This window comes from Tubulanus polymorphus, chromosome 1 (assembly GCF_964204645.1).
Source record: "Tubulanus polymorphus chromosome 1, tnTubPoly1.2, whole genome shotgun sequence".
In the NCBI taxonomy this organism is placed as follows: Eukaryota; Metazoa; Nemertea; class Palaeonemertea; order Tubulaniformes; family Tubulanidae; genus Tubulanus; species Tubulanus polymorphus.
The window spans coordinates 7,432,854-7,453,341 of NC_134025.1; the positions used below are offsets into that span (position 1 = coordinate 7,432,854).

The 20,488-nt window shown below is 35.9% G+C and overlaps 4 protein-coding genes across 7 annotated transcripts; 3 read left to right on the plus strand and 1 right to left on the minus strand.

Moving 5' to 3' along the window:
• The first annotated feature begins 182 nt into the window (after nt 1–182).
• LOC141915493 (uncharacterized) lies at nt 183–10,923 on the plus strand. Of its 3 annotated transcripts, XM_074807047.1 has the most exons (32): nt 183–315; nt 787–920; nt 1,007–1,096; nt 1,179–1,221; nt 1,336–1,349; nt 1,498–1,777; nt 1,873–1,925; nt 2,008–3,103; nt 3,180–3,299; nt 3,400–3,876; nt 4,441–4,608; nt 4,922–5,098; nt 5,291–5,460; nt 5,560–5,697; nt 5,783–5,905; nt 5,983–6,060; nt 6,147–6,257; nt 6,356–6,427; nt 6,513–6,649; nt 6,727–6,817; nt 6,936–7,023; nt 7,102–7,157; nt 7,254–7,344; nt 7,495–7,633; nt 7,718–7,819; nt 7,919–7,979; nt 8,073–8,108; nt 8,201–8,268; nt 8,352–8,516; nt 8,601–9,013; nt 9,150–9,185; nt 9,565–9,702. In XM_074807047.1, exons 1-31 carry the CDS (start codon nt 204–206, stop codon nt 9,176–9,178), a joined length of 4,932 nt encoding a protein of 1,643 aa, XP_074663148.1. In that variant the 5' UTR covers nt 183–203; the 3' UTR covers nt 9,179–9,185; nt 9,565–9,702. The 3 variants fall into 3 exon arrangements, with proteins under 3 accessions (XP_074663148.1, XP_074663146.1, XP_074663147.1); XM_074807045.1 differs by lacking the exon at nt 9,150–9,185 and having other exon boundaries at nt 9,565–10,923; XM_074807046.1 differs by lacking the exon at nt 9,150–9,185 and having other exon boundaries at nt 1,873–1,920; nt 2,006–3,103; nt 9,565–10,923.
• A 99-nt stretch (nt 10,924–11,022) lies between these two features.
• LOC141902648 (E2F-associated phosphoprotein-like) lies at nt 11,023–12,845 on the plus strand. 2 transcript variants are annotated; one of them, XM_074790487.1, is made up of 6 exons: nt 11,023–11,062; nt 11,276–11,358; nt 11,510–11,718; nt 11,801–11,935; nt 12,023–12,227; nt 12,483–12,845. In XM_074790487.1, the coding sequence occupies exons 2-6, from the start codon at nt 11,291–11,293 to the stop codon at nt 12,730–12,732; spliced, it is 867 nt and encodes a 288-aa protein (XP_074646588.1). In that variant the 5' UTR covers nt 11,023–11,062; nt 11,276–11,290; the 3' UTR covers nt 12,733–12,845. The 2 variants fall into 2 exon arrangements, with proteins under 2 accessions (XP_074646588.1, XP_074646580.1); XM_074790479.1 differs by having other exon boundaries at nt 11,028–11,144.
• Nucleotides 12,846–12,884: 39 nt separating this feature from the next.
• On the minus strand, nt 12,885–15,647 carry LOC141902641 (thymus-specific serine protease-like). Its single transcript, XM_074790466.1, has 11 exons — nt 15,443–15,647; nt 15,173–15,342; nt 14,950–15,064; nt 14,736–14,865; nt 14,534–14,657; nt 14,315–14,440; nt 13,975–14,238; nt 13,738–13,879; nt 13,468–13,650; nt 13,240–13,385; nt 12,885–13,098 (listed from the first exon to the last, which is right to left on the minus strand). The coding sequence occupies exons 1-11, from the start codon at nt 15,522–15,524 to the stop codon at nt 13,042–13,044; spliced, it is 1,539 nt and encodes a 512-aa protein (XP_074646567.1). The 5' UTR covers nt 15,525–15,647; the 3' UTR covers nt 12,885–13,041.
• A 154-nt stretch (nt 15,648–15,801) lies between these two features.
• LOC141915140 (sphingosine-1-phosphate phosphatase 2-like) lies at nt 15,802–20,344 on the plus strand. Its single transcript, XM_074806556.1, has 3 exons — nt 15,802–16,541; nt 16,666–16,755; nt 17,340–20,344. Exons 1-3 carry the CDS (start codon nt 15,852–15,854, stop codon nt 17,910–17,912), a joined length of 1,353 nt encoding a protein of 450 aa, XP_074662657.1. The 5' UTR covers nt 15,802–15,851; the 3' UTR covers nt 17,913–20,344.
• Nucleotides 20,345–20,488: the final 144 nt, after the last annotated feature.

A 20,488-nucleotide genomic window follows, 5' to 3' on the forward strand; every position in this document is an offset into this window, starting at 1 on the left:
TAATTGTGAAATTTCCTCCATACATTTATTTCGCCTTGCCTTGGGTTTTTACTAACAAATTAAAAAATCATTTCCTGTTGTTTAACCTAGGAAAAAATAAAATATGAATTGAAATTGGAATAGTTTTGAGCGTCTGCTACCGGCGCTAGATGGCGTTCAATGTAGCGTGCTGACGTGTGCGTGCGTCAGTTAGTGCAACCGCTATGGATCCAAAGATCGGATTTTGGACGCCGATTTATCTATTTATTTGCCTGTTTATAAACAGATCGGTGGAGATTTCAGATCTTAGACGATGTGGCAATAAACAATGTACAGGTAAAATGAAATTACGGTGCCATACACACTTTCTGTACGAGCAAAAAAGTGGCCGACTCAGAAATAAATCTAAGTAAATTCACTTTATTTAATTTTCTACTGGTTTTTCAGTCGTTTGTGACTTAATCTAATGTTTCAAAATCTACTCTCAAAAATATTAGTTGAATAAATGTACGATAATTATCACAACATAATTTCATTTCCTCGCCCGGTACATGAGCGCGATATGTCGATGACATTGGCCGCCTTCAACAAGCAAGCCTTGTTCGCTTGGCCCAACCCAGCCCGCTACTCTAGCCCTACGGACATGTGGAAATCCAGTTTATATGATAATGAGAAAAATTATATCCATTTTCCATGTGAAAACCTTGTTTACATCCTTCATTAGCGCTATCAAGAAATGTGAAATGTGAGGGATATTGATCAGACAATTTTTTTTAACGTATCGTTAAACTATTCTATTTGTTATAGCTGTGATATCATTAGGAAGGGCTGTGATGGATCTCGATTCTCCTGATCCTGATATGCTAAACTTCATCCAAGGCAATGTTGTCCGTATATATAGTAAACATGCCGGAAGTGAGAGACACTTTTGGGGAGGAGAGGTATGCCATTCCAATGTTTCCTTTCAAAAATTCGAACCCATTTTGTTGTTAGTAGCATTCTACCATTTGCCATTTGTTTTTTCTAGGTTAATAATAAGCATGGTTATTTTCCGAAAACATTTGTTAAAGAATTTAAAGTGTTTATCAGTCATCCACAACATGTTGTTCCAACTGGGGTAAGTTAAATTGGAATAAGATGTCGTTTGTTGGCATCCTGAAATCAATTGAATTGACGATTCATACTTTTCAATATTTCAGATTAATGATGCTAATGTAGATGCTGATCCAACCGAAGTTCAAGGTAAGATTTTCATTTATCAGTCATTTCTCTTTTCTAGCCATTACTAGTATTTTAAAATTTGCTAATATATTCTTATTAATGTATCAATCAATAGATTCAATTTCTCACTTTCAGAGGAACCTAAAGCTGTGAGTAACAAGAAAAGATATCTAAAAGAATGTACTAGTAGATTGAATACATGTATACCTGCAAAAACAAAATCAAAAATATATATTACCGGTATGTATTTGCGCTGTGCATTTTAAAAGCCCAACACCTATTTTCATCTACTGACAGGTTTACCTTGAAACGGATGAGACCGAAATAAAGCCTGGCTCAACTGGAATTATTAATATGGATCAAACTGTTAAAAAAGACTCTGATAAAGAAGAGGCTACGAACAAACAACCAGCCAAAAGTGCTAAAGCTGAGGAACCACCTGTTGCTCCATCAGCTCACGTGAAAGTACAAGCTTCAAGCCCTGATAAAACTGCGACTAGTTCGAATACTGAAGTTGATCCCACAGAGATGGGTGAAGATGAAAGCAAAACACCAGATCCAACTGAGATAAAATCAGGTAAAAAAAACTTGATGTATTCAAACCGAAAAGAAATTAAACCAATTTTATAAAAAAACATTCTAACAGTATTTTATACATTGACACTGTCACAGGAAAAGATGAGGTAAAGACTGATTCTGCTGCACCTAATGACGTGACTAAGAAGGTGAAAATTTGATTGCTCATTGAAACATTTGAAGGCAGCCTTTGAGCATATATTCTTAAACCTAGTCTATGTTTGTATTCAGGAATCTCAAACTGAGGCGAAAAAAGTTGCAGAAAAAGTTCAAGATAAAAAAACTGAAGATGAAGAAAAAGACCCTACAGAACTTGATCCTACAGAGATGCCTGATTCGTCTGAAGAAGCAGCACCTCAAAAACCTGAAAAGGAAGAAAAATCTCAGAAACTGGAAGAGCCAAAGGTGAAAGTAGAAACAAATGAGAAACTTGATGGAATCACCAAAAATATCGTTGATGAACCTAAAGTTGAAGTAGTTAAGGAAACTAAAATACCAACTGATGTTGATCCAACTGAACAGAAAGAAGAGAAAGTCGTAGGGAAAACCGCTCCAATTGTTGAGAAGAAAGATGTTGCATCAAAACAAGAAGCTGCAAATCCTGATGTTAACGGTGAGAAGAAATCTGTTGAGACCTCAAGCCCTGCAACTGCAAAGACTTCAACTATAGATGACTCACAAAAATCAACAAAAAGTGAACAAGATAAAGAAACTAAGGATAAAAGTAATGAAGAACCCAAGAAAACTGAGGTAGATCCAACTGAAACCGATGATGCAACCTCAACAGAAAAAGCAGAGTCTGTCTTGCCACAACAAACTACCGGTACTGTAGATGACATGGCCAAGGAAGCTTCTATGCCTGAAAGGAGTAAAATTGATCCAGATCCTCATCAAACTGATTCGCCAGTAAAGGAAGCCAGTGATGGTACAGAAGCTGTAAAACCAAAGGGAGAATGGCGTTTACGTAAAAAGGTTCGGGTGGCTCCTATAGAGGAAAAGAAAGAAGAGAAAAGTGACGTGAAACCTGTTGATGATAGTGAGAAGTCAGTTGTACCGGATGTAAAAGAAGCAATTAATAATGTAACTGCTGAAAAACCTAGAGATGAATTACATCAAAACCTACCACAGCAATCTACAGATGAGAAGAAAGAGACAAACAGTGAAGTCAAACCTTCTAATGATGCTCATGAAGAAAAGTCTGCCGACCCTGTTGGGAGTGATGATGAAAAAGAAACCAAGCCTAAAGGTGAATGGAGATTACGCAAAAAAGTTCGACAGCCTGATGAAGAGAAAAGTGAAGTAAAACATACTGTCAATCTAAAAGAAGGTATCTATTATGCTTTTTGATATGCCGGTATTGGCCTAAGTTCTCATTGGTCATCATAATCTAAAATGTCGTGTAGGTGTTCCTGATCTTTCCGACGAGAAAATGAAAGAAATTGCTCGCCAAAAGTTTTTACGTCGACGACAGCAAAGTTCAGAAGTTATCAATAATCTCTCAACTGAACCAATCGATAGTAGTGGTGAGTGTTTCATTTGAAAAACTGCAACCCTGCTAGTAGATTTGGAAAATATTATTGGATACCAGTATAGATAATTGGACAAAATTGTGACTGATTTCAGAGACCAAAGACGAACCTGAAAAAAGTTCAAACGTAGAATTAACAAGTTCACAAGTGCAAGAAATTACACCTACAGTTGCAGCTTCAGAATCTGCAAGCCCATCTAGTTCGGCCCCAGTGGAGACTTCAGAACATATAAAGCCTACCCCCACTTCTGCATCTATCATATCTACAGCTATCACCGACGAATTATCAACTACTTCTGTCATCAAGCAGACTGAGTCAGCTACTGTTGAAATGATTCAATCATCACTTACACCCGATATAGCTGAAATGTCTTCCGAATCGGCATCAATAGCTGAATCAACTCCAGAGGTTGAAATTTCTGTCGTCTCATCGTCAGTGGTTGTGGCACCGTCTAGTGTGGAAAGTTCTCTAAATATAGTTGAACCATCAGCATCTGTTCAAGCAGCTACATCGCCTGATGTTAGCCTATTTTCATCAAAAGTTGAACAACCTCCTCCAACACAAACAGAAGGTAGACCTATTTATAATGTTTTGGTAGATTTATTAGAAATTAGTCTCTTTTTTGGAATTTTGTATCTTAGAATGCATAGTAAAACATAATTTGGCAGAATTATAGCAAGCTGATAATCCAAAAGCCTCTTGAATTATTTGGGTATAAACACTTGATGAATGTCAGTGACTGTATTTAAAGTGATCTATGGAAAACTTAAAGCTTTGTGCTTTCTTCTGAGCTTTTCGTTTTGCATTATGAAAGCTTGATCTAATATCTATTGCACTATTAACCTACAGGCTGCTACTATCTGTCGTTCTTTATTGGAATATCTACTAAATTTCTGTCCTTGGTGAGCTTGTAGAGCTACCTGATTCTTTGTTCTTAGTTTAACATTTACATTTAGAAATAAGCACGATTTACAGTAGTTCCTTAGTATAAACAACCATATATTTCTCGAATTACTTACCTCAAGGAAAAGTTCAATTTCTAACCCACCCTTTTAGGCTGAGAAACATAATTCAGTATATGAACCCCTGACAAGGTGGTGGTGTTTCTTTCTAATGACCTTTTTGCGGGTTTCAGGTTCAGTTCAGAATGAAACCACTTCAGTACAAACTGGTATGCCTGGTTTTGGACTCGATACAAACAGTCCGTATCATACGGCAGATTTCGTTAGTCGTAGCCTGCTACAGGATGGTAGTAAACCAGTCCAACCTGTTACTGAACAAACGGAACAGAAATTCAATGATGGTAGGCATATAATGTGTGTCTGTCTGATCCTCATATCAAAATACAGTACAGTTTGATGATTACTTTTATCTAAGGTTGGGTGTTGTTTTTCATTATCGTACCAGGACAAGTAAAAACTCCTACCTTAGAGGCCCTCAAGAAATATCTTGAGGGCCTCATTAACCCTACACATGCTTAGATTCGCTATATTTTACCGATCATCAAATTTCATCTTTGTCCTCTTTAACTTCACGCACACTGCTAGGCATTATTCATGCTGTTGAAAAACAATTATTGAATATAGACCTGTGTTCTGTTTTCTCTCGATAATTAGGACAGACTTCTAGCATGGTAACAGATAAACAGGCTGATGTACCATCAGAAACTCCTGTTAAAGAACCTGAATCACAGGATATCACTGATGAGCAGAAATCTGAGCCAAATCAGGCAACCGACGTGCCTACAATGAGTGAGAGTGAACCTGCACCGAGCGAAGGAGAAAAGAAGTCAGGTACATGTACATACTTACACGCCTTACAGTGAACCTCCCTTTGCTCAACATGACCAACTCGGTCTTTTGACTAATTGGTCAAAAACGAAATCATTTTTCTGATTACCTTATGTCCTAGTTAGGTGCGGTTTGCTAGTTACCCGGCAGTACTAATCATTCACATACATAAACTAATATCTTACTGATTTACAGCTGTTCCAACCGAGACTCCTAAAGATGATGTAAAAGTCAAAATTTCGCATCCTCAACCGCCAAAAGTTACTAACGATCAACCAGCAGCAACGGGATCAGCGGGTGGAAATAAAGTTTTAGCGTTAGGAGTCCGATTAACAGATCCAGTTTTGCAAGTGATTATTGATCAGGTTAGTATAATAATAAAAATTATAAAGCTGATATAATGATGTATTTTATCTCATGCAACCATTAAGTTAATTCTTTTTGTTTTGTTATGTTTTCTCAAGATACCAGATGGATTTCATCATATGTTGGACAACGATATGCTGGGGTTACCACCAAAGCACACATTATTTATATATATAGTCACTTCAATACTGGTTTTACTTTTTACGTGTTGTTTCTTCTGTTCAATATGTGGTGGGGTAAGTAAACATAGTCATTATTTCCCAATGGAAGATACATGTAGCTGGTATATTGATATACACGTGGTTATTGTTATTGTTACAGAATAAATCGGACAAGGTACTGAAAAAGTTAGAAAGCAGAGTACGGGCTTTAGATGAACAAATCTTCGTTACTTCGAGAGAAAAGGACAACTTTGAAGAACAGTGGAAGTTATCTGAAAACAAGGTATGTAATTTAGCCAGCGATTATAGATGAGCGATATGAAACCTCGATGTATGAATTATTAATTGCTCCGTTTTAAGGCAAAGAAAGCTGAGGATAAACTGAAATCACACGAAGATTCAAAAACACGTTTACTGCTTGATCTTCAAAACTTTAAAGTAAGAATCTCGTTCACTAGAGAACCGGTATTTCAATGCTGTTCAGTTCAAATCTCTATATCTCTATTGATCTGTTTTCGTTCAAGTTGCACAACAGCGCTTTACAGAAACAAGTCAGCTCTTTGGAGAAGTCTAATCAGGAGAAAACTACTCAACTAGAATTACTGTGTCAGGAATCGGGGGGCAAAGAAGAACAGGTAAGAATTAAAACAAAAGGTTTTCTTTCATTTTCTTGGGTGGATTGTTTTTCGTTTTTTACTCAAAATCATGATGCCTAATCTTTTCCTGTGTCCAGATTTTGAGTGCTCAACACCAGTTGTTGCAAGTTGAAGAAACCACTGCATCGTTGCAGATGCAGCTATCGCAGGTGAGAATTGAAGTTAAGTGCCGCCATTATTCGCTTCTCGGCTGAAGAAAATTAAATGATTTTACAAAATCGTTTCGTTGTTTAGATGCAAGTATCTTTGCAAGACAAAACAACTTTAGTGGAATCATTAGAAGGACAATTGGAAGCTTTGAATGAAGAGTTGGAAGTTGTTAATCAAAGCAAACAACAATTATTGCAACAGAATGACGGTTGGGAGGAGAGGTAAGATTTTTGAAAAAATCCACAAATTCATATTACATTTACCATTTCGTTCTAATTTTATATAATTAAACTTTTAGAGTTACTGATCTTGAAGAGCAGTTATCTAGTCAGTGCAGTCAACAGAAAGAGTTACAAGAACAAGTTTCATTTAAAGAAAATGAAATTGAGGTGAGTTGAATGATATTGATACAAGCAGATACGTAATTTTCATGTACTGTACTGCCAATGTTTACCGAATGAAAAATAAATGCCATAAATCAGAGTTGATTCATAATTTCTATTGTAGGTGCTTCGAGATTGTTTTCTGCAACTTAAAGCATTTGAAAGTCAAAGCGAAGACGGAGAGGATGGCGGCGAAGAGGGAGGAGAAGGAGGTAAGAATTGTAGAAATTGGAATTTTAGTGTAAAATTATTCTCAGCTGATAACCTCTTATTTCATTCCTGTCTTACAGATTCGGGAAATCCATCAGTAAAAGAGAAATTACAGGCTATGATGGATGTATCAAGGGTAAGGACTCATTTTTCTATCGAGAACCAATCCATGTAACTGCCATTGGTTTGTGTATGATACGCGAAGTATAATGAATCATGATTTTGATTGTAGGTGAATGCTATCCTTAAATCAGTTGAGGAGGATAAAACATCATTACATCAACGACTTATCATAGAACAGGAGTCTCGTAAAGAATTAGAAGGTTAGAAATGAATACCATTGGATCCAGTTCCATAGTCATAGTTGAAAGATTAAACTTATTCAAATAGATCTGTGAACTTGAATGAAATGAAAAAACGTTGATGTAAATGTTACCTGCAGTATTGGCTTATTGTTGCACGATGATTTGTAGATCAAATTGAAAAATTGAAATCCGAGGTTCAAACTTTACAAGAAGGTCACCATCAGGCAGATAAACAAAGTCAAGAGTCGATGACTAAATTATCCGTATTATCAACATACTTTAAAGAGAAAGAAATGCAGCTTCAAAGGTATGTTTCCACTGAAGTGTGATTAGATACATTCATATTAGTTATGAGATAGTGAGGAAGATTATGTAATTTTCATTTAACCAGAGAGCTCGGAGAGCAGCAGGCCTTACGTAAACAGACAGAAGGCAAAGCCAGTTTTTCAGATAGTAGATGTGAAGAATTAGAGACAGAAATGTCAATGTATAGGTGAGTTGAATATTAATTTACTGAAGTTTAACAATTCCCAATAACCACTGTTATTTGATTGATTAACTTATTAGAGGAATCAATTCTTCTATTTAATAGACAGCAGATTGAAGATCTTCAAAAAGAGATATCCAATGTAGAAAGAGATTTTAGAATGCAGGTATACGAATACTGAATTAACACCATTGAACGATATGTGTATTAAAATGTTTAATTATCATTTGCTTATTCAATGCTTACAACCTCTTTTAAGATATCGGTTCAAGAGAAAAAAGCACATGAGAATTGGGTAGGTTTATATAATCATTTCTACATTCCGTTCGTAGGTGTGGATATTACTCGATACTGTAATATAATCTTGCTATGATATTTTTTCTTCAGCTTACAGCGCGAGAAGCTGAACGGAAACTCAAAGAAGCTGAACAGAATAACACTCTTCTTCGACAAAAGTAAGTTAATTTTGTATGGACATAATAGTATTTGCTCTAGAAAGTAAGCGCGATAAACTATGGGACTGACTCGTGTATTTCAGGCTTTCCGAGGTTGAAAATCGTAATCACTACGATGGAGTGATTCGACCATTGCCAACAAGGCCCTTACCACCTCCTGGTATGATGAATGGTCCACCACCTCCACTACCTCTTGGAGATAGACCTATATCGAGGTCGTCTGGCATGCCCCCTTCACCTTTAATGAGGTAAATAACGATCATACTGACCAAAGAAATGATTATCTTTACTTAATACTCTACTTATTGTATACCGGTTACAATTATTTTCAGAGATGCTGAGGTTGTGTCACCTCCGTTTGATAGGATGCCTCCTCCACCTCTTGATCGACGACCATTCCTTCCCCCTGACCGGCCATTACCTCCTCGTGGACCTCCGCCTCCGTTAGACAGGCGGCCATATCCTCATCCAGACGGGCGATCACCTCCTCTGATCGACCGACGACCATCTATGGACCGCCGGTCGCCGCCCCCTCCATTAGATCGACGACCGATGTCATCAATTGATCGTCGATCTCCGCCTCCTCCGATGGACCGACGTTTTAGCGACAGACGAAGTCCGCCTCCATATCGACACGCTCCGGATCCACGGATGGCGCCGCCTGGGGTTAGTCCGGTGCCGTACATGCCCCCTCAAGGTCCTCCACCACGAGGTCCACCTCCACACAGAAGAGATCTTGATCGAGGTAAGTTGAAAAATTTCATTAATATGTCTTTAGTGGGAGGTTTATAGTGATACACTGGTTATTGTATAATCTATGTTGTTTGTCTGGTGTGGATGGTATAAATGATAAAAGTCCTGTGTTGTGTATTATATGTTAGGTGGAAAAAAAGGTGCCAAGAATGTATGATTATCAGGTATACAATCTTCATTAACATGTGGCAGCATGTTATATAATGCTATGATCTATATACATGTAGTTATCTTGTTCTTTATGAACTCCTGATATTTTTTATCCTGGCCTGTAGTATGAATTTTCTAATGTTCAAGCTCAAATTACATTTTCTATAAGGAATTAACTGCATGCACATTTAGGGCTCATCCATTTATTTCATCCTTCAGTATTTACTTCCCTTCACTTTTGTAATAAATGGATGACCCTTTAGCTCTGCAATTTCTAGCTTATGTTGTATTAATCTTCATAGACTTCATTCTTAGTAGTGGATTTTGGTGAAAGATTATTGACACACTATCCAAATATTGAGTTTCTGATAATTTTCTGCATTGTTATTTCAGGTCCACCATTCCCAGGGCGACCATCACCCTATCATCATCCACATTATATGCAGTCACCACCACAAAATAACAGCAACCATAGTAGCAACCACAGCGCTGAAAATCCATCGGATGTATAGTTTAAATAGCATTTAGGGAGAATAATTGTGATAAATGTCTCGATGGATAGACCTTTATGTTAATTATGGAAATGGAATCATTAGTGCTAGTCAATAATTAGATGACAGTTTTTAATAATCTTAACTTTTCTTCTTTCTGACTCACTAAACTGAACTACTCAATATTATTCTTTTTCTTTTCTTTAATTCACGCTAATCTCATTTATTGGGTTGTGGATAAAACTCTTTTTATTTAGTTTAGGTTAGTTTTTCGTTTTATTTTTCAATGCATATGGAATACTCAATACATGTAATGATAGGTAATAAATTGTCCGTAGCTGCTGAAATGTTTTAAGGTGTTTCCTGCAATGTTGCAATTTTCAAGGCTTTGTTAATATTGTTAGCTGAGTTAATACGTTAAACAGTTCATTGATACTGATTCTGGACCAGAATCAGTACTGATCTGATTCTGATATGTTTTAGAATTTTGTTTCTACCACGTAGTACTTACTTGCATAATTTTTGCACAATTCAGTGGATTCAAAGAATCTGTTGATTGAAATCTAACGTGATATTTAGTGAAAGGAATAATTACTCAAGATTAGCTAGGTATCAATGATGCCAAGGGTATTGACATTTTGAAAAGTCTTAATGTGTGGTGTCAAAATTATTTGTGGCAAATATACCCTATATTCTTCGCTGCAAAGATTCTAGTCATAATGTTGATATTATTATTAATTGTTAACTGCATGCAACAAAAAATCTATTGATAATCTATTTGCATTAAAATTTCTTTGAGGCAAAATTCCCTCTTGAGTTCACAAAAATTCGTATGGAATTGCTCAAGTGTATGATCAGCTTTGTTGAGTAATCCAACAATGTCTACTCCGTGTTGGTCATATTGAATGTTGATATGTTTTTTGATATGAAAAAATTTAAGTTATTTGAGAAATATGAGGTGCCTCATCACAGACACAACATATCGTGTATATTTATTCATTATGTATTTTAACTTCTCTTAAATCGCCTAAAGGCACACGGTGCATATGTGGTAAATATGTAATTATGGTGTAACCACTATTAGCAGAAATTTCCTTTCATCATCTTGTATCCTGTTCAAGCTGTAAGGAGGGCTTGCTGAAGAATTGAGGTTGTTGATGTATATTTTGGTATGAGATGTAAATATTACGACAGATACATTGATTATTATAAGAATGAATGTGTGTAAAATGTAATATTTAATTGCAAAATAAATGATGATTTGTAGATAATTTGAGAACTTCTTTAATGGATCTAAAATTCAGGATTCGATCCCGCAATTTACGGCCGCTAAGAAATAGCTACTTGAAGGTCGCGGAGTGGAGGTATTGCGCAATGACACCTGTCTAGTCTCAATAAACGTAACCACCATAATACGTGTCTATGTTTCCTTTGTCTCGACTAATTGTATCAAATTAAATACGGTGCTTAGAAATAATTAAGGTTAGAATAGAGAAGTCCAACATATTGAGAGAAATGTTATTATTTCACTTGATTAAGGTCTGGAAGATCTGTTCCCATTCAAATAAAATATATGTCGTACTAATTACCAAATGGAAACTTTTATCGCCTAGGCTAAAAAGCGTAAGATGAGCGTTTTACAGAAACAAGGTGATGGATACGACATTGAATATGATAGTGACGAAGAGCCCGTGAGGTAAGTTATTTCACCGTTGAGTTAGGCCTGCTGTTGGGGTTCTATTTGGATGACCTAAATAAAAAGGGAAGAAGAAGACATTTCATCCCTATTCCATGCAATGCCTCAGTCAGTGATATGCTTGATTAATGATTAAAATCTTTTCTTTTAGTTCTGGATCTGATGATGAACTCAACACTTATCTCGTCGGAGATAAAAATTCTCAAAAAAAGAAACCACGACAGACACTGAAGCGACGTCATAAGCTTAATGACAAAAATGCCGAAGAAACTAGCAGCAGTGACGACGATTTTGAGAAAGAAATGAAGGAAGAACTGAATAAAACCGTCGATAATCTGGAGGGTCGACTCAAAGTAAACTGTAAGTTGTATTTCATAGAAAAAGATGAAGTTTTGTCTGACTGAAATTAATTTTAAGGAAATGAATATTTTTACAATTTCAGCTTCAGAAGCGAGCTGTTCTGCTGGTAAGAGCGGCACAGCAAATCAAGCGAAAAAATTCTATGATGATATTTATTTCGATTCAGACGAGTCTAATTCTGAAGAAATGGATTCAACTTCCCCCGCCAAAAAGTCAGGTATTTTGAACTTTTGAGGCATTGATTGGAAAGAGTCCCAAGTCTGCGTACGGGGTACTAATCAACTCAGACTTGGTTCATTTACAGAAAAGTCAAATCATCCGGTTTTTTCAAACGATGATCTGTTGTACGATCCTCAAATGGATGACGATGATCAGAAATGGATCGATAATCAGCGCAGCAGATGTCGCCCGGCAATTAAAGCATCGAAAAACGATAAGAAGCATTCTAAAACTGACGCGGTACTCAACTGTCCTGCTTGTATGACCACAGTATGTCTGGATTGTCAAAGGTATTTCAAAATAATCTATTTACAGTGGAACCTTGTGATGACAAACTCAGATAAAACAATAATAGAATTCCATCCAACTGGAATTAACTGACGATTGGTTAAAATGAAAAAATTTTTTGTCCAGTTTATTGTAACGAGGTTCTGTATACCATACAAAATACAAATACCCAAAATTAGTTGGTAAAAATTTCAGAATATTTTCTTCCTTGCATGTATAATCCATATATTCAAGATTTTAAAATTAATCTTTTTCAGGCACGAGCTCTACAACAATCAGTACAGAGCTATGTTTGTACTGAACTGCGATGTGGATTATACTCAACAACTGAAATATCCCGTCAAATCAAAGAAAAAGAAAACCAAACGATCGGATAATACGGACTCGGAAAATAGCGATATGGATTTATATCATCCTGTAAAATGTACTGAATGTCAGACGGAGGTGGCAGTCATGGATAAAGACGAAGTTTTTCATTTTTTCAATGTTTTAACCAGTTATTCATAGTGAACTTGTGATGTGAATTTTATAAACTGGTAGGCCTATGTGCTCTTATAATAAAGGTACGTAATGAAATGTTGCAGTATCTCCTTGTGCGTGAGAAATTGGAATAATAGAGTTAAATACAAAATCAGAAACAGATAAGTTGTGAAAAATATTCCCTTTATTGAAGACTACGTTCTATAAAAAAGATTTACATTTACGCAAGTCACCGTGGTCAATAATTAATGCAATGAGTACAAATAGTTATCTAGTGTAATGATAATCTACCAGTGGTGGTGGATGACTTTGTTCGGTTTACAACAGAGATCGTTTTTAGTCCTGTGAAAGTTTAGCTTGCTTTAGCCAGTGACCGATTCGTGAAGATATTTCCTAAAACGAGCAATATATTTTAGTATTAGTCTTTTTCTGGAAATTAACTTAAAAAATTTTTCATTACATATTGACACTATTGTTTGCGTCAAACTTAGGAAAATTCCATTTACTTATCGAACACATATTTTGTATACTCACAATCCTGGCAATTTTAAGTGGCTCTGGATCTGTTGGCATACTCGATCGCATATTGGCGCAATGTGCAGTACCATTTATGTAAATAGAAATTTCACTGGCACTCGCATCTTTGAGTACACTTAGTGCATGCCATGGATCTATCGAACCTAGATTGTACAAATTTTGAAAAATGTACGATCTTCCAATATATTTAGCAAACATTCAACTACCTGCATTCTATCAACTTACCATTGACAAACACGATTCTGCTGCCTTTTGGTCGATCAGCTCCATAGTAATCATTAGAGAATTGAATACGCTTATCAACGAGGTATCCGGGAATTTTGAATACCATCGTGCAGATGTCAATATTCGGTTGTAAGGTCATATATTTAGAGAAAATGCAGTCGGTATTCTGATCACAGGTCTGATCTAGAATTCAAATAGAAGAAATTCTTAATACGGAACAATTATTTTGAAAGAGGTATCCTGCCTGATATTTTCTATGCCGTTACTTACAATATCCAAACTGCGTACAAGTTTGATAAAGCCACTGGCGCAGTCCCACTCCTTCAGCAATAGCATGTGTGTTCATTACTTGTTTCAGAAAGTGTGCCCATGAATTGTCCGTACAGTTGGAACCTTGCTCTTTCAAAAGTTCCTAGAATTGAGAGCAAAAAGCTTGCTTTTCAACTGGAAAAAAAATTAGATTGAAACATCTTCATTATAAAATTTGTATGCTATCTTCTCTGTTACCTGATTGAGAACTTTCAGATTTTCATAACCGTCTGAAGATTTTTCCATTCGTTGACAAATTCGCTCGACATTCAGTCCCGGAACTTCATTGTTGTATTGAACAACACCCATGAAATTACCAGCTAGATTACTCACTAACTGATTGATATCATACATATTCGACAATGGTTGACAGGATCTGAAATCCTTTTCTAGAATTGAATACTGTTTACTGCTGATTAACTTGTCAATTTTCTTGAAAGCAGCTTTTACCATTTCAACGCACTACAATGAAAATTCAAAAAGCATTTCAAAATGATACCCAGAATTCTACCAAGATTTCAGTGAAATTTGCTTTTACCTTTTTTGAACCCTTCACGACTGGATCTCCTAAACTTGCGGCTACTACATTATTATATCCTTGAAAGTTTGTTTGGGCTCGAACTGGAGCTGATGAAGCAATCGAACCGAATACAAGATGTGGGTACTGTAAAAGAAATGAAAGAGTTAGAACAAAATTATGGGGTCATCAAAGATGATACATTATTAGATAGCATAAACGCTGGTGAAAAATCAATACCTTTAATCTAAACCAAGCTGAAAGGGCTCCAGGATAAGATCCACCAAAACAAATCCAAGTGTTCTTAGATGTCAGTTGGTATTTTTCAACAGTGTGGTGATGAAAACTGGCTAAATCTGCCAAACTGTAATTGACAGATCACACATAACACTATGTGATACATTTTATTGTCTTTTCAGAATCACTTTTTCATTGAACTTACGCTTGTTGACTGGACAAATATTGAATATACTCCAACTCTAAACCGTCATCATTAACACTTTTACCGTAAAAACGATGCTCCACTGCTAATAACAGTGCTCCATACTTTTCTGCCAATTCCACAATATGCCCTTAATGAAGTGAAAATTAATATTTAAAAAAATCTAACAGCCAGAAAATGGATATCTAAAATTTTTGAAAACTAAGATATCTACCATTTTGAATAGCGAGACTGCTCAGAGCTCCTTCTCCGCCGATGTATAAGAAAACAGGTCCATCTGGTTTTCTCCAGAATTCATCATTGGCCCAATGCCTCTGTTGATATGTCAACTGCAAAAATATTCAGTGTGTTTCTGTTTGAGGTAACAGTACCTTTCATATTTGCATACAGTACATCGCTAATATATACTGTGGCAGGCTTTGCGAAGTGTTACTTACTGTCACTCTTGGATCGAAATGGTCGAGAGGTTGAGTCAAATACTCCGGTTCGATCTCAACACTTCCCGTAAACGATGGCATCGTGAACCGATTTCGTTCTTTCAATTTCAAAATATCAGATTCGCGTTTATAGTTTTCGACTCGTTCTCGTATTTTAAGAAAGTTACCACCTGAAATTCATTATAAAATCAAAATGAACATATTTCGTGTGTTGAAAATTCTTATTCCCAAATGAAATCACAAAAAAGTATATCCGGCTTTGTCTCTTACCCATCAATCCTAAAGTAGGTGCGATCAAACAAATACCTATCATCAAAACACATATACACTCAAATTTCATAATCACAGCCATATTGGTTAATGGCTTTTCGAAGAGTTATCAAAAGTCTAAACGAACTATTTGATCTAATGATAAAAAGTAAAGGATCAAATATTTATATAGCAGTAGCAGACAGCTGATCAACAACCGGGTGACAAATCATGTGATCAGCCCTTGGTTGTACTAATTATCGAGCGAAACATAGTAAATTCGGTAGCAATGCTCCACATTAGTTCAAGGACACAGCTGTCAAATCTGGTATATTTATACATGCACAGATGTACTTTTATCAGTTAGTCATAGACTATCGGCACTCTCACACGATGGTGCAGTGCTGAAACCAGTTGAGTAGTAGTGAACATGGCATTGTTACGCCGAACCTACGAGCTTTTGAAAGCACCTGAACCAGTGCTACATTTTCAGCACCTGTGCGGGGTCAGGTTTGAGAGCGGTTTGGGAAATGCTCGAGTTGGTAAGAGCCAGCACAATCATCATCATCACGAAAGAAATTCTGATGTAGGAGGACTAACTACCGGCTGTGCCAATGAGGCCAGTGATGTTGACAAGGGATGTAATGGCCACTCTCAAAATGTACATGAATTGAGATCCAGAACATTGGCAACTTTACCAACTGCTGCAGAAATTGAAGTTGACAAAGAAAAGCGCAAAAAAGATAATTCTTCCTCATCATTGGAAAACGATGATGAATATAATTTTGTTATAGAAGACTCATTCATTTACCACTTGCTTTACTATCTATTTTCGTTCGGAGCAAACCTTGGAAATGAAGTGTTTTATTGTACGTTTTTTCCGTTCTGGTTTTGGAATGTCGATAGCTACGTATTTCGACGCGTTATAACTCTCTGGTTCGTGACGCTTTATTCGGGTCAAGTTTTAAAAGATATAATTCGGTGGCCGCGACCGCCGAGTCCGCCAGTGATACGAATGGAAAAACGATACGAGAAGGAATACGGAATGCCTTCCACTCACGCGATGGTCGGGTTCATCATTCCTTTTGCTCTGCTTTATCTAACAATGCATAGATATGAGGTAGGTCTATGCGCTCTTAACCAGCAAATATTGATTCATTGATTTAGAGCTAAATTATCCATTGATTCATAAGATGAACTCGAGCGTTATTTATTGAACTATTTGTCTTCTTTTCATTTTGTAGTACGACTTCTCAATAGGTCTCACAATATGCGTATGCTGGACTTCACTGGTCAGTTTAAGTCGTTTGTACTTGGGAATGCATTCAATATTGGTAAGTTATCAGAGACCCGAGTAAATATGTCTAAGCATTCAGATGAGTATTGATATTATCTCCTGCATTGTGATGATCGACTATTCATACAAGGCTGAGGTCAAAGTGCAACTGCAGGAACTTCATTTAGTTTGACCAAAAATTTTCTGTTAAACCAGGACGTGTTAAGACAAAAACTGGATTTGTACCAGATGGAGTTATAGGGGATTGCTATAGGCCTATTTTGACCCTAATCACTGATATAGTTGACTTGACTCAGAAATTGACTAAAGATAAATGAAATTATGTTTATATCCTTCACTGGTATAAACTAAATGCTTTTTTTAGTGATAAGCTTTTGAACTTCATTATATAATTCATTGACAGGTTGGGTCAAGTTCCATTTGATACATTACATTATTTACCTCGTATGTCAATATTATCGTTGAACTTTAAAGTTTCAAAGGGACAATCTTGTGCAATTTGTTATGAATATAAGATATAAATTATATCCCGTGCTTTAATCTTCAAATCAAAGGGTCAAGCTTATTTACCTGCTTTGCTTAGTATTATTTTGAACTTTCTGTACAATATTGTATTTTTAGGATATAATATGTGGTCTAATGTGTTCGATGGCTATCCTTCCACTAGGGGCGCCGTATCTGGATATAATCGACGAGTTTCTGTTGTCAAGTCGTTACGCGCCGGTCGTTATTATTTTCGGCCCGATTGCCGTGTTGTGTTGTCTCAGCCCGCTGTTTGAACGAGGTAACTGTACACTCGGCGACACGGTACAGACTATATCCGTTTACGCGGGCGTAATGCTCGGTTCGTGGTTTACTCACCACTTCAGCGCTAACGCCGGGCCTGTCGATCCTCCGCCCTACGCGGTCACGCTACCGGACGCGACGTGGTTCGGATCGATGTTGTTACGTACTTGTCTCGGTGTTCTGTTTCTGATCGCGACGCGGGCCGTGATGAAGCCTCTGATGTTTTATACGATGTGCACGATTCTACGTTTTGACCGCGACGATCCGAAAACCAAACAGCACATTCTCGTCGAACTTCCGTATAAGTTTGTCGCGTACACGATTGTAACATTTAATGTGGCTTTTCTTGCGCCGTGTATGTTTCAATACCTGGGAATTGAACGAATCAGTTTTTACTATGAATTCTAGCTGTTATTAGCAATTCTCAAGATTTGTACGATTTTTTAAGCCTAATCAGTACATTGCTTCATTGAATTGTACATGTTATGTCTTTAAGTTTATGATGTATGTTCATGATTTAATAATGCATATGTAGTTTTAGTAATTCGTAATACCTAGCTTGATGATTGTTTGTTGGTAAATTCCTTTTCCAATTCATATCTACTCATATCATTTTACACCATGCATTAATTGTACAGAAATACTTTTGAAAAGTTATACCCTGCCATGAAGCCAAACTGAGCATATCATCAATGGACAATTTCATTTTCATCACCCCATTGTATTAATATAAAGATGTGATCAAAAGTAAACCTATTGATCAGTATTGAAAACATGCTTTGAGGGCTGAAGTCAGGGAGATGTTACTAGGTTGGTTGGTATTTGTCTAATCGTAGCCTCAATCATAATGGTGAGCTGAATGCCCTCAAATGTAGTATCAAATTCGCTATGAATCATTGCTTGTTGTTTGGCTACGTCTCAGTAATAAGTGTGTATTACGTAAACTGAAGAGATTCATTGAGACTATATGAAATATACAACTGTATTTGAATTTCAGTTGCCTGGATATTTTAATACAAGCATATTAATGTTCTTTTCTGATCTCAAAGCATACGTACATATCGAATTTATTTCCAATCCATTTTAATATTTTTTTTAAATGTTAATTTACTGCATTCCTCTGTGGTAAGTTTTTTGGTTAATGGCCTTTTCCATCGTGCAATGATACCTCATTTTATAGCCGATGTATGTAATGGACATTCCATATGAAAGCTCTCTTTTGCATTCTATTCATCTAGGCTGTTTTTGGCTGTTGTGAAAACGAATACCGGTGACTGACAAAAATTGTACATATTCCAATGAAATTATGCAATAAAGCACAGGACAGGACAATCATTCATAATCATCATGTAGAAAAAAATATAAATTTTAATGTTAGATTTCCTTGGTTGCACTGATGAACATTTTTGTCCGGTTTGCTAATGTACTGATAAAAAGAGGTTGTAAATTAAGGATTCATGATAAAGTTAGAATCTACTGTGTGTATCTTATGAAATTTTTTATAAATCTTGTAAATTTGTAGGTTTAGTAATTCATAGATGAAGTGCCTCTTCGGAAAATTCTCCATTGTTAATTCTAAATTTTAGATATTGTAGAATTACAAATTGTATGTGTAATATATTGTATGCAGGCGTGCTGTCTTTTTTAGGAATGATTATTCTTTTAAGTGTCTTCCAGGTGTGGATATGTAGCATACATGTATGAATTGTGAATGGAGAATGAATGATTTCAAATACTATTCTGTATGTAGTTGTGATATCTTGCATTTTTATCAATCATGGATTATGCAATGTGCTTCCATATTTTTACTATGTAATTTTCTCAGGTGTTTATGTGAGCGAAAATATTTTTAAGATCGTATGTTTTTTGCAGCAGTAGAAGTTGTGAATGAATGAATGAGCATGAATTTGAAAATTTCATTTTGATAGTGAATTTCTACATATAATTCAGTAATATTACGTATACATATCATTTTCAATGACAACAAAATGAATTGCATACAAATTTGATAGGGTTTTCACAGCTTCAAATAGTATATACATGGGATGTATGTAATCCTTGTTTCAACAGTAACTACAATGCATGTTGAACCATAAGATTGAAATTAGTCACCCAATGAATTTATCACATATGTTCATGATATGATTACTATTTCGTTTCATTCATCAATAAAATTTAGATTGCATAATGTGAAGCTAACTAATGGACTTCCAGACTATGCACTTAGTATGGCAATGTGTGACCTGTATTCTAAATCCAAAGTCAAGTAGTGGAACTTTGAACATCATACGTTTATTAACTTTGGATCCATTGTGGAATCTTTCAAATCATCTAGATTACTTGTCCAAGATATGGAATATCAACTTCTGTAAAATGTAGAATCCTCTGCTTGGTCTCAAAGTTTCCTGCGATGATTGTTGTTTTTCTTTTGATCTAGTCTATTGTGTACGTTTAATATAATTGTTATACTTGTATATTTATGCAATACAGTAGATATTGAGATATTTAATAACAATAGATTTTGCAGTGTTTTATCATAGGATCTTCAAGTATTTATGAACAACTTCTTAATCTCTTTTCAATATTATGTACTTTGATTAACGGATGACGGATAAAGTCAAAACCGCATAATTCATTTACTACCAAAGAAATTGATCCAGTTTTGGTGAAATCTGAATTTTAAAACATCAAATTTTGTATAAATGTATGTATAAGTGGACTATAAATGACATCTGCATTAGATCAAAATCCGGATAAAACTAATCCTGATTAAGAAAGTTTGACTGCAATAACTTTAATGCTCAATGTACATGCAGTAAAAAACCAATAAAAGAAATAAATGGAAGGTATAAATAGAATGGGCTGTTCTCTTAATGTTCTTCCATTGTCACTCTCTGCATTTGCACCAAGGAACCATAGATGAAACCAAGGTGAAACTAAGGAAATATCGAAAACTTGTTCTAATCTAGCATGCTAAAATTGAT